This window comes from Danio rerio, chromosome 16, assembly GCF_049306965.1.
Source record: "Danio rerio strain Tuebingen ecotype United States chromosome 16, GRCz12tu, whole genome shotgun sequence".
NCBI lineage: Eukaryota > Metazoa > Chordata > Actinopteri > Cypriniformes > Danionidae > Danio > Danio rerio.
Window position 1 is genome coordinate 58335324 of NC_133191.1, and position 13952 is coordinate 58349275.

General features: G+C 41.4%; 1 protein-coding gene across 4 annotated transcripts in view; it reads right to left on the bottom strand.

Annotated features, from left to right (window-relative positions):
- cdk14 (cyclin dependent kinase 14) overlaps positions 1-13952 on the bottom strand; it is a 225176-nt gene that overhangs the window by 45385 nt on the left and 165839 nt on the right. For 3 of the 4 annotated variants that reach the window (XM_073925266.1, XM_068214006.2, XM_068214005.2), the window contains 3 exons: positions 10685-10733; positions 8206-8345; positions 3865-3977 (listed from right to left, as the gene is read on the bottom strand). In XM_073925266.1, the coding sequence (XP_073781367.1) occupies positions 3874-3977; positions 8206-8345; positions 10685-10733 (293 nt within the window). In that variant the 3' untranslated portion in view covers positions 3865-3873. 4 annotated transcript variants of the gene reach the window in all.

Here is a 13952-nt window from a genome sequence, read left to right on the forward strand (position 1 = left end):
GTCCTTTTATGTCTGGCTTTCTCCGATATCTCACCTGTTCGCCAAAATGACATTATATCCCTGGCAATGTCTGACACCGACGCACACACATTGGAAAAGCAGTGCCAGGCACGAAAGCTTGACAGGCGTAGCAACAGTAACTAAGGAGGGTGGGGCTTAGCGAAGGGTCCATTTGGTTGCAACATACAAGCATGTCACACATACAGATAACTTTAAAAACTTTACAGCTGAGGGCATGAATGAAAGTCTAAACCGATTTGTTTTACTAATAGTTCTGTATCGAATACCAGAAGGGAGAAGATCAAACTCATGGTACACAGGATGGGAATCAACTGACAGAATACTCTGAGCTTTACTCAAAACTTGTCTCTGGTATGACTGAGCCATGGTCATCTGTTCTCTCCCTGTTATTTTTCCTCCTAGGTTCACGATTTTCTCCAAACAACTCTTATTTTTCACACTAAGAGAACTGAACTAGCAAAGTAGAGAAAAGCATTACAGTGACTGAATGCATTACAAAGTAGAGATGCGCGGATGGGCTATTATTTCATCCGCAACCGCATGACAAAATTCATCATCCGTCCGCCATCCATCCGCACTAACATTTTTGACCAATTTTTAAAACCGCACCCGCCCGCCATCTGCTGATTGGGCTCTTCATTTAAATGGCTTATTCCTTTTTTTTATTAAATGAATGTTTCTTTATTGCTCATTATAGAATAGAGAATGACTTTAATGTAGACATGCAGTTAATCCAAACGTGCAAGTCATTAATTGACGACGCTTTGAAGTGACGCTAAAGATACGAGGACGTGTCTTTTCACTTGATTCGATTCATCGGTCCTTAAGTCTTTTCCTTGCGTCCTTCCCTCGTATCCCGGCGGGATGGAAACACGAGGAAAGAAAGCAAGGAAAGGAAACGAGGATGCACAAATAAGAAATGAGAAGCACCCGAGCTCTCATCAGCAGTGAACTCCGTCTCCAATCGGCGCACAGGGACAAAAATAAATAAACAGCCTAAATTAACGCACTGTACTATACAACTTTTTTTTATTGTAGCCTAATAGAAATTAACGCATTGACACATCATTTCAACATGCTGCTATTTAGCCTACTACTAAATGCCTATTTTACTTTATTTTTTAGTAAATAGATAGAATAATAAGTCATTTACATTATAATAATGTTTACATTTGTAGTTGTCCATAGCAACCCCAAAAACGTACCTGATTGCCTTGCACATCTAATTAATGGGCACAGTTTTTCGACTATTTTTTTATTTATTATTTTTTATTTTTTGCTGTGGATGTTATTGAGCTTGTAGAAATCGGAAACAACACCAGTTCTGCGACACAGATTAACCTTTATTGATATCTCTATCAGACAATACCTATTTTATATGCCAAAAGAAACAACAGGCAGTAAAAAAATATTAACATAAATATCTTAATGTAGGCATAGGCTATAGTCGCATGCTTTGGCAAACAGTTGAATTTTTTTTTTAATAAAAACGTCGTATCGTGCCTAAACCTTATAGGCTCAGTCACCCCCACAATTAGAAATTAAATTAGAAAAATAGATTTGCCATCCCTCTTTGAGCGAACATAAAGTCTGACCAGGCTAAGTGCATGTATGACAGTGTCAGGATTCAGACGGGAGCGCCTGCATAGCTACTATAATGCGCCCTGCTGCACTGAAGGAGCGCTCGCTCGCAGCACTTGTTGCTGAAATGCATATAATTCTCTTGGAAAGGTGCTACAGTCGTGGGAATGACTGGTCTTATTTCTCCCTAAAGGAAAGTAGATTTTCCTCTGCTGATCCGTCTATACGGAAGTTTGTAGAGGAATACTTCTGTACTTCATCCAGAATTAGTGTATCCGATTCCTCCTCCCATTCTGTAAAGTCAGTCCTAGGCTTTTTCGTTGGTGCGCCAGCTATGCCTATAAAAACAGTACAACTGCCCGCCACCCGCCCGAATTTAATTAAAATATTATTTTTTCGTAACGTCATCCGCCCGATCCGCGGTTTATCCGCGGAGTCCGCGGCTATAACCGCCAACCGCGCATCTCTATTACAAAGCCTAGTCTTGGAGAGTAAATGGTTTTCAAATGATAACCAGTGCATAAGTGCATAATGTAGACAGAGTAGGCTATATCATACCTGTCAACCCTCCCGTTTTTCCCAGGATTCTCCGGTATTTTACTGTTCTATCCCGCTATCATCCCGTAAAGGTATTTTCCCGTAATATCTCCCGTATATTCTCCCGTATTTTCAGTCTTTCTCAAAACAGCCGAGCCTCCCTATACGCAACACATACCGCCGAACCACCAGGGGTCGCCCCTTGCTCTAAAACGTGAGCCTTCTGTGCTTTCGCTCTGTTTAGGAATGAAAACACTTATAAGTAAATATTAAAAACGCCACGATTCCATTTCCTTTTGATTACAGGTGCCGTCCCCCAGTCATATAATAGTGCATGACTGTCAGCTGACGCGCTCCATAGTGATAAATAGACGCTGTTTGCCAAACGGATTCTGTATACGCGATTTAAAGCGGAGAGAAAGTCTGGCTTTAGGGTGCGTTTTTAAACACACAAACACACATAATTAATAATAATAACATATAAACATGTCCATCTTGGTGGGTTTTTTTCCCAAACACAACTAATTTCGTCCTAAATGAGCATAAAAAGTTAGAAAAGCAGTCGAATGCTTTCATTATAACGTTAGATGTGTGCATTTTTAAAGTGACACCTCTTATTTAAGGTAATAAAAAAAATGTAATAAATATAATAATATTAATATAATAATATGAATAAATGAGAGATTCATTCGTTGCTCTTTAATCAGAATGTGTAAGTTATACAGTGGAGAAACGGATAATGGGCTATATAGGTCAATATTGGCATTAATCTTTAAATATTCTGGCTCTGGATGGCCAGTCCTCCACTGCACCTTGGTCCCACATTCATTTCAAAGGTGCGCTCTATTGAAAATACCTCTATTGACGCATTCCTTCTAATAGACAACAATAGGCGTAGGCAGCATCTAGTGTATAAATCTACATACAAACACTAACATGTGCTTGTTTTTGTGAATTGTGGGGACATTACATGGGTTTCCGTTGTATTTTGATTTACACTAACCCCACCCCTAAACCAGCAGCTAGCTCTCTGCAACTCTCACATGGTCGCCCACTGAAGCTAAGCAGGGCTGAGCCTGGTCAGTATCTGGATGGGAGACAACATGGGAAAGCTAGGTTGCTGTTGGAAGTGGTGTAAGTGAGGCCAGCAGAGGGCGCCCAACCTGCTGTCTATGTGGGTCCTAATGCCCCAGTATAATGATTAAGACTCTATACTGCTCAGTAAGCGCTGTTGTTCAGATGTTAAACCGAGGTCCTGACTCTTTGTGGCTATTACAAATCCCAGTATGTCCTTCAAAAAGAGTTGGGGTTTAACCAAATTTGCCCACTGGCCCTTCTAACCATCCCATTTCATAACTGACTTCATCACTCTGTCTCCTCTCCACCAATCAGCTGGTGTGTGGTGTGGTGCAATATGACCGCTGTCACATCAACCTGGTGGATGCTGCACACTGGTGGTGGATGAGGAGATTCCTCTAATGTGTAAAGCGCTTTGAATGTCCAGAAAAGTGCTATATAAATGTAAGGAATTATTATTATTATTATTATTATTATTAAACCCAACACTCAAAGTAAACCTGTGCAGTTTTACTTTACATCAGCAACGTCCTCATATTTCACCACCTTCTTGAAATACCTGTCAACCCTGTGTCATTATACAGAATTGTGTCCTGATATGTCACAGAAACACGTGCAACACACACACACGAGCAGTGTGTGTCTTACCTGTGTGTCTCAGTGTTTGCTGTTGGCTGTTCCTCTGCCGTGGCTGTTGCTCTTACTGCTGTCGCCAGATTCACTCTGTAACTTCACACCCGCCACCGTGAAGATTGAAGACACTGAAACACACACACACACACACCATCAGACTGAGGATACAGCACAACAATGACAAAAAAACTTCTGGAAATGAGAAAATCGGCATGAAATTGAGGCAGTGGTTCTCTAAAGGGGAAATGTGTGACAGCTACAAATATCTGACATCAGACGCACACATTCAAGATGAGTCATTTATTTATTTTTCATTGATAACAGCTAAGATCTGAATATTACCCAACGAAACTATGTTAGGTTTTCGTTTTATTATATCAGTTGTCGAAGCAATTATGATTTCTAGGATGATTAATGAACCCGTTTAATATTTAAATTTCAGGTTATATTCATGTATTTATATTTAAATTTATTGTTTATATACTCACCGGCCACTTTATTAGGTACACCTTACTAGTACGGGGTTGTGCACCTTTTGCCTTCAGATCTGCCTTAATCCTTCATGGAACAGATTCAACAAGCTGCTGGAAATATTCCTCAGAGATTTTGCTCCATATTGTCATGATAGCATCACACAGTTGCTGCAGATTTGTCGGCTGCACATCCATGATGCCAATCTCCCGTTCCACCACATCCCAAAGCTGATCTATTGGATTGAGCTCTGGTGACTGTGGAGGCCATTTGAGTACAGTGAACTCATCGTCATGTTCAAGAAACCAGTCTGAGATGATTGAGCTTTATGACATGGTGTGTTATCCTGCTGGAAGTAGCCATCAGAAGATGGAGACACTGTGCTCATAAAGGGATGGACATGGTCAGCAGCAATACTCAGGTAGGCTGTGGCGTTGATGCTCAATTGGTACTAATGGACCCAAAGAAAATCCCCCCCACACCATTACACCACCACCACCAGCCTGAACCGCTGATACAAGGCAGGATGGATCCATGCTTTCATGCTGTTGAGGCCAAATTCTGACTCGACCATCTGCATGTGTCAGCAGAAATGGAGACTCATCAGAGCAGCAACGTTTCTCCAATCTTCTATTGTCCAGTTTTGGTGAGTCTGTGTGAATTGTAGCCTCAGTTTCCTGTTCTTAGCTGACAGGAGTGGCACCCGGTGTGCTCTTCTGCTGCTGTAGCCCATCCGCCTCAAGGTTGGACGTGTTGTGTGTTCAGAGATGCTCTTCTGCAGAGCTCGGTTGTAACGAGTGCTTATTTGACTTACTGTTGCCTTTCTATCAGCTGGAACCAGTCTGGCCATTCTCCTCTGATCTCTGGCATCAACAAGGCATTTGCGCCCAAAGAACTGCCACTCACTGGATATTTAATCTTTGTCAGACAATTCTCTGTAAACCCTCGAGATAGTTGTGCGTGAAAACCCCAGTAGATTAGCAGTTTCTGCAGCCACAACCATGCCACGTTCAAAGTCACTTAAATCCCCTTTCTTCCTCATTCTGATGCTCGCTTTGAACTGCAGCAGATCGTCTTGACCATGTCTACATGCCTAAATGCATTGAGTTGCAGCCATGTGATTGGCTGATTAGAAATTTGAGTTAACAAGCAGTTGGATAGGTGTACCTAATAAAGTGGCCGGTAAGTGTATATAGTCATGTTTAACGTCAGTGTTTAAGGCAAGTAAACAGAAGTAAAAGTAATCTCTAATTGTACTTTTGATTTTAATAACCGTAACCATGGTTACCATGTAACTCAGCACACCCCGCACTGATCCCGCAGTTTACACGACATTAATAAATCATATTTCCAGCGCTGGTGATGATGGCTGGTTTGGGTTTCTAGACGAGCTCAGGGCGTTTCGTGTGGATAATATGACATGTATTGATAATCCGCAGGCAGACGCGTTTATTCCTGCACAAACACTGATTTGAATGGGAGAAGGAGGTTTTTAATTTGGCAGATTAATCCTGTTATCGGCTCACAGCAGGCTGAAGGCGGGACTCTGTGAGAGGAGGAGGAGGATCTGTGACGCTTTTGAAGAGCCAGAATGAAGGAGAAATTAATTCTGTTGTTTCATATTCGCTCACGCGTCCATCACAAAAGAGCGTCTGCTGCTGCTGCGGGACCACAAACCAGCGATTACCATTTCAGCGCACGCTTTGATTAAGACGCAGTGTTAAAATGCAGTTTATTCATGAAACGCTGATATACTGATTTATGGTGTTTTATGTCTTTATTAGTGCCGTTTGTTTCAGTCAAACTTCATTTTTACCGTTGCTCGTGATTCTTTCAGCAGTGTTATTGCTATTGCTTCATTATTAATAATGCTTATTTTTGCAGTCATTTTTGTGGAATTGATTTGTGTAGAGGAAGTTAGAGAACATTTAATATTATAACTGTAAATGTTTTGCATCCTCGATTAAAAGCATTAAGTTCTTTGTTTTTTATCTTACTAAGCCCAAACTTTATTCTAAAATGACAAAATTCTGATCTACTGATTATTTCAGAAACAATTTTGTCTTTATTAATGCTCTGTGTTTGTCAAACTTCATCTGTACTTCTGCTCGTCTCTCTGGATGCAGTGTTATTGCTGCTTCATTATTTATAATTCATTCATTCATTCATTTTCTTTTCGGCTCATTTCCTTTATTATTCTAGGGTTGTCACAGCAGAATGAACCACCAACTTATCCAGCATATGTTTTACGCAGTGGATGCCCTTCCAGCTGCAACCCATCACTGGGGAACCCATACACACTCATTCACATACATACACTATGGACAATTTAGCCTGCCTAATTCACCGGTACCGCGTGTCTTTAGACTATTGGGGAAACCGGAGCACCCGGAGGAAACCAACACGAACACAAGCAGAACATGCAAACTCCACACAGAAATGCCAACTGACCCGGCTGAGGCTTGAACCAGTGACCTTCTTGCTGCGAGGCGACAACACTACTTACTGCGCCACCGCGTCACCTATTTTTGTTATCATTTCTGTGGAATTTGTGCTTCTTTGAAGAGCAAGTTTAATTTTATACCTTTAAATGTTTTGCATCTGTGATTTAAAAAAAAAACATTCAATTCTTTTCTTTTTTATCTTGCTAAGCCCAAGCTTTATTCTAAAATGATCCTGAAAATCCTGATATACTGAATTGTTTTGTCCTTAATAATGCTGTTTTTGTTTTGTTTTTTTGTTTTGTCAAACATAATTTTTAACAGTTGCTCATAAATCTGAGACAGTTGTATTGCTGTTCCATTATTTAGACTGGTTTTGTTGTTGTATCAACATCTTGAAACGTTGTATCATCATTTTTAAACAGGGTATCAACATTTTGAAACATTGTATTAACATTTTTAAAAAGTTGTATCAACATCTTGAAACAACGGATCATCATTTTGAATAATGGTTATTTTTGTGGAATTAATTTATCCTTTTAAATCTGCGATTCTTTGTAGAGAACATTTAATATTATACCTGTAAATGTTTTGCATCCTTAATTGAAAAAAAAAAAAAAAACATTAATTTCTTTGTTTGTTATTTTACTGAGCCCAAGCTTTATCATGAAAAAACAACATGCTGATATTGAGTTTTTTTTGTCCTTATTAGTACAGTTTGTTTGTCAAACATAATTTTTACTGTTGCTCATTGTTGCTTATTGCTGTTTAATTATTAAGAAATGGTGTTTTTGTGGATCAACATCTTGAAACGTATTATCATTTTAAACAGGGTATTCACATTTTGAAACACTATAAACATTTTTGAAAAAGTTGTATCAACATCTTAAAACACTGTATCATTATTTTGAATAATGTTTATTTGTGTTCGCATTTTTGTGGAATTCATTTATCTTTTTTAATTTGTGAGTCTTACAATTAATATTATACCTGTAAATGTTTTAAGGCATCCTTGTTTAAAAAAAAACATTAATTTGTTTGTTTTTTAATCTTCCTGATCTGATAATTTTTGAGACCGTTTTACTGCTGTTTATGTATTTATAACTGTTATTTAGTTGTATCAACATCTTGAACATTGTGTCAACATTTTGGAACAGTGTATCAACAATTTAGAACCTTGTAACAACATTTTGGAACATATTAACATTTTGAAACAATGTATAAGTGTTTTGATATTCCAAAATGTTGATACAATGTTGATAAAATGTTGAAATGTTGATACAATATTTCAAATTCACATTTCAGAGGTACAAAAAAAATTACCATAAAATGCTGTTTCTGTGTGTGTGCTGATTTTAGCACTGTCATTGTGTGCGTGTGTGTGTGTGTGTGTGTGTGTGTGTGTGTGTGTGTGTGTGTGTGTGTGTGTGTGTGTTTGACTCACTGTCCGGCAGCTCCCAGAGTCTGGAGGGCAGATGGCTGAAGTACTCATGATGAAGCGCCGCCTGAGCTGAGAGACGCTTCTTTGGGAAGCACTGCAGAAACCTGGAAGCCAGTTCTTCAGCGTGATCTACATAACCCAGCCTGCCAACACACACACACACACACACACACACACACACACACACACACACACACACACACACACACACGATGTCAGTGCCAAGATCATTACACACGCACACTCACTCACTCACTCACTCACACTCACACACACACACACACACACACACACACACACACACACACAGACACACACACGATGTCAGTGCCAAGATCATTACACACACACTCACTCTCTCACACACACACACACACACACACACACTGACATCAAGATCAGCACACACACATATACAGAAAAAACACACACACACATATATATATAAACATGCGTACACACACACACACTCACGATGGCAGTGCCAAAATCACCACACACACACACACACACACACACACACAATGACAGTGCCAAGATTACCACACACACACACACACACACACACACACACACACACACACACACACACACACACACACACACACACACACACACACACACACACACAATGACAGGGCCAAGATTACCACACACACACACACACACTCCTGCTGTCATGTGGCTGCATGCTTGTTGATATTTCATGGAGAAAATGCAAAGCGAGTTTTTCACCTACAAACGTCCTCTAAACTGCGAAGAAGAAGACCTACGTAAACACACTCACATATTCACCACACACTCATGCACACATTCGCACACACAGCAGGTTATTGGATCAGCACTCGCTCTCATTGACAGAACAGCTGAGCTGAGGTCAGTTACTGCTTACTCATTTAGCATTGCAAAATCTCTCCTGTCACATCTCTAATATACTTCAAGAGTTCACACTCGGCTGATGATTGATTATGAAGCGTGTTTGGCATGCTGTCCCGGGGGAGATCCCTGAGCTAGAGATCTGCGCGGGACTACATTTTGAATCCCGCTCCCGCCCGCACCCGCCAGATTTTAGCCCGAACCCGACCGCTCCCGCTTATATTAAGAATTTATTGTCCGGATGCCCGACCCGCCCCGTTTTCTGGCCGCCGCGCCTGATCCCGCTAAAGAGCGGGATACAGTCCAGCTATACAGTCCAGACAGCCATGCTGTCTGTATAAACACACACACATACAGCACCAAGCACACACACACAGACAAATCTCTCTCTCTCTCATACGCGCGCGCGCGCACTAACACACACACAGGCACCAAGCAGACACACAGGCGTTTGCTGTTATATCAACTCAAAGGCATGTAATACCATGTATCAAGTACCAATGTAATACCAAAAGGTTTTATATAAAGGTATATAAATACTGAGTCGCGTCAGCTCCGGGCCGCAGTGCACATTACTCTCGGGCCGATTCCGGTGCGGATGCGGCAACGTCGGCTCGCTTACGGCCGCCGCATCTGGCCCGATTGATTCGGGCCGGAATCGGGCAGTGAGTCCACAAGCATCCGGAGTCCGGCAGCCGGAGCCGGGCTGAGTGGTAAGTCACCGGCAGGCAAGAATCTAGCCGGAACTGGCCCGAGTGTATTTTGCTATCTGGGAAAACTCTCTCTCTCTCATTCGCGCGCGCACTAACATACACACACACAAGCACCAAGCGCACACACACAGGCAAAGCTCGCTCTCTCTCTCTCTCTCTCTCTCATTCGCATTGCCAGACAGCCCGCTCCCGTCACAAATTAAACCCGCTACCAACCGCTCCCGCGATTTATTTGGAAATTTATTCCCGCGCCGCAGAAATCTGGTCGGGTCCTGCGGCGCCCGCGGGACAGCCGCGGGAATGCAGACCTCTACCCTGAGCTTATAAGGTCCTCGAGCCCGGGGCTCACTCCCGTTTACAGGGCGAGAGAGGAGTTTGAGCTCAGGTAGATGTGGAGAACTCCTCTGCTGGAGTAGTTCATGAACAGATAGTGATCGCTCTTAAGAGATAACTACTGACTAGGAGCATGTTTATGGTGCTGATTTGCATTAGTCAATTAACTTAAGTTGCATGTTTTTGGATGGTGGGAGTAAACCGGGGAAACCCAAGTGAGCACGGGGAGAATGTGTAAACTCCGCACACAAACGTCGACTGGCTTGGTAAGGACTAGAACCAGTGATGTTCTTGCTGTGAGGCAACAGTGCTAACCACTGGGCCACCGTGCCACCCATCTAGGAAAGGAGGAGGAGTAGAGGTGGAAGGGGGGATTCTTCAAAACGAAGATGTCTGTGGTCTGAAACCATAGGGTATTTATAGTGGCTTAGGAATCATCTGATTGGTGAATCATGGATAATGCGGGACCGGCTGCAAGCAACTCATAAGCACGTGATCCTCTCCACATTAGTTTATAAATAAACTTCACTAAATATAACAGAATCGATGGAGTCACTTACTTATTCCAGGCTTGTCTGAGTTTTTTGGGACTGTAGACTGTGAAACGATCTGTGGACCAGAGGAAACACACAGATATCTGCTCAACAAACATGCATATATATGAACAAAATACAGTAAAAATAGCAACACACCGTATTTGTATAATTTAAAACAGCTGTTTATTATGTGAACACAGTAAAGTGTCGACTGTATTGATATAAACTGTATTTCAGCACATTCAGAATAACATGAAATAACCTGAAATCTGAATAATAAGAGGAAATGATATTTATGATTATGGTCAGTGATGAAGACTCTGTAAAGTAAGTTGAAGGTCTTTTTAAATGTATTTTTGTTTTGTTTCTGGGCGGGGGTCTGAGTGTGGAGAGTCGGGATGCTATTCTGAACACACTCTCTTTGTTCTAGATGAAGATTCATTAGTTTGGCCTCCTGCTGATATCTGATCAATACACAACATCTATAGGGCATTCAGGTATGAGACGTGTCAGTACTACACACACACACACACACACACACACACACACACACACACACACACACACACACACACACACACACACACGCACACGCACACGCGCACACGCACACGCACGCACGCACGCACCTGATCTAAAACCCAGCAGCTTCATGACCTGCAACTAAACACCCACACCCTTCTCTAACATCCACATATGGAAAAAAATACTACAGTAATTTATAGTAAATACTATAGTGCTTTTGAACATGTTTGTATGTTACAGCCTCATTCCAAAGTGGATTAAATTTATTTATTTCCTCAACATTCGACACACAATCCCCTATAATGACAATTTGGAAAAAGTTTTTGAAATTGTTGCAAATTTATTAAAAATAAAAAGCTGTAAGATCAGATGCACATCAGTGTTCACAGCCTTTGCTCAATACTCTGTTGATGCACTATTGGCAGTGATTACAGCCTCAAGTCTTCTTAAATATGATGCCAATAGCTCTGCACACCTGTCTTTGTGGATTTTTGCCCATTCCTCTTTGCAGTTCCTCTCAAGCTCTATCAGGTTGGATGGGAAGTGACGGTGTACAGCCATTTTCAGATCTCTCCAGAGATGTTCCATAGGATTTAGGTCTGGGCTCTGGCTGGGCCACTCAAGGACATTCCCCGAGTTGTTGTTGTGCCACTGCATTGATATGTTGGTGGTGTGCTTTGGGTCATTGTCCTGCTGGAAGATGAAGCGTCGCCCCAGTCTGAGGTCAAGAGCACTCTGAAGCAGGTCTTCATTCAGGACGTCTCTGTACATCGCTGCATTCATCTTTCCCTCTATCCTGACTAGTCTTTCAGCTCCTGCTGCTGAAACACATCCCCACAGCATGATGCCAACACCACCATGCTTCACTGTAGTGATGCTATTAGCCTGGTGATGAGCGCTGCCTGCTGTTCTCCACACGTAACGCCTGGCGTTCACTCCAAACAGTTCAGTTTGAGTCTCATCAGAGCAGAGAGTTTAGTTTCTGATGCTCTGAGAGTCCTTCAGATACCTTGGCAAACTCCAGGCAGGGTGTGTCTTCCGTCTGGCCACTCTACCATACAGGCCTGATTGGTGGATTGCTGCACAGATGGTTGTCCTTCTGTAAGGTTCTGCTCTCTCCACAGAAGAACGCTGGAGCTCAGACAGAGTGACCATCGGGTTATTGATCAGCTCCCTGACTAAATCCCTTCTCCCCCGATCCCTCAGCTTAGATGGCCGGCCAGCTCTAGGAAGAGGCCGCTGTGCTCATTGGAGCTTTCAGAGCAGCAGAAATGTTTCTGTCACCTTCCCCAGACTTGTGCCTCGTTCCAGTCTCGGAGGTCTACAATCAATTCCTTTGTCTTCATGCTTGGTTTGCGCTTTGTCATGCACTGTTAACCCTGGGCCCTTATATAGACAGGTGTAGCCTTTTCAGATCATGTCCAATCAGCTGAATTGAGCACAGGTGAACTCCAATGAAGCTGCTGAAACACCTCAAGAATGATCTGTGGAGACAGAATGGACCTGAGCTCGATGTAGAGCTCCACGCCAAACGCTGTGAATACTGATGTACATGTGGTTTTTCAGCTTTTTTATTTTGAAAAAATTTGCACAAATTTTTCCACATTGTCTTTATGGGGGATTGTGTGTAGAATGTTGAGGAAATACATTAATTTAATCCATTTTGGAATAAGGCTTTAACATAAACAAATGTGGAAAAAGTGAAGCGCTATCAACACTTTTCGGATACACTGTAATATAAAGTACTTGAATTATTCTGTTGTGGTGATTCTACAGTTGCTACAGTAACACAAGAACTACTGTAATATAAACAAATGACACAATACTGTAGCTTTTGACAACTATGATATATATTACACAACAATACACAGCAGTTGTAGTATAGTATAGTATAGTATAGTATAGTATAGAATAGTATAGTATAGTATAGTATAGTATAGTATAATATAGTACCGTATAGTACAGGGGTTCCCAAACTTTTCAGGCCGTGACCCCCAAAATGTCAATGCCAGTGACTCGCGACCCCCTATACCCTCTGAGGTGGTTATAAATACAGAAACCTTGCATGCAATGGCGCACACAAACCAATAGACCCAAGTCTATTCTTCTTTTAATTTTTTTAATGTATGAGAGCTGGAAATGGGCCACAAAGTTTAACCAGGTGTTGTGAAATCTGCTGCATCTGACGCTATTGCTGTGTCATTAATACAATGGAATTACCCCAGGGGTTGCAATCCAATAGAAGTAGTAACTATAAGCTACTATAGTAACCATATATGGTATATACGACTATTTTTTCTCTTCAGAAGGTTATGGATAAAATATGGTAATTCTTATGGTTTAATAAAAATAAATAGATTTTTGGAAACCACCAGGCGACCCCCCTTCATTGTCCCGCGACCCCTCGGGGGGTCCCGATCCCCACTTTGAGAACCATTGGTATAGTATAGTATGGTATAGTATAGTATAGTATAGTTATTACAATTTATCAATTGACTATAGCTAATACTGCAGTATGCTGGAGCAATAATTTACTATAGTATGGTTTAAAAACACTATAGTATTTACTACAGTACTTTCTCAAGACACATGTCCTCTCATACAGTAGGGATATTAAAGATCCGTCACAGATGAAGTGCAGTAAACACTGCCATCTGCTGACACAACACTGAACTACACAGACATATCACAGGAGAATGTAAACAATAACAATCAATTAAATTAAGACAAAAACACTACATTGATATAATTTTTTATTATTATTTTT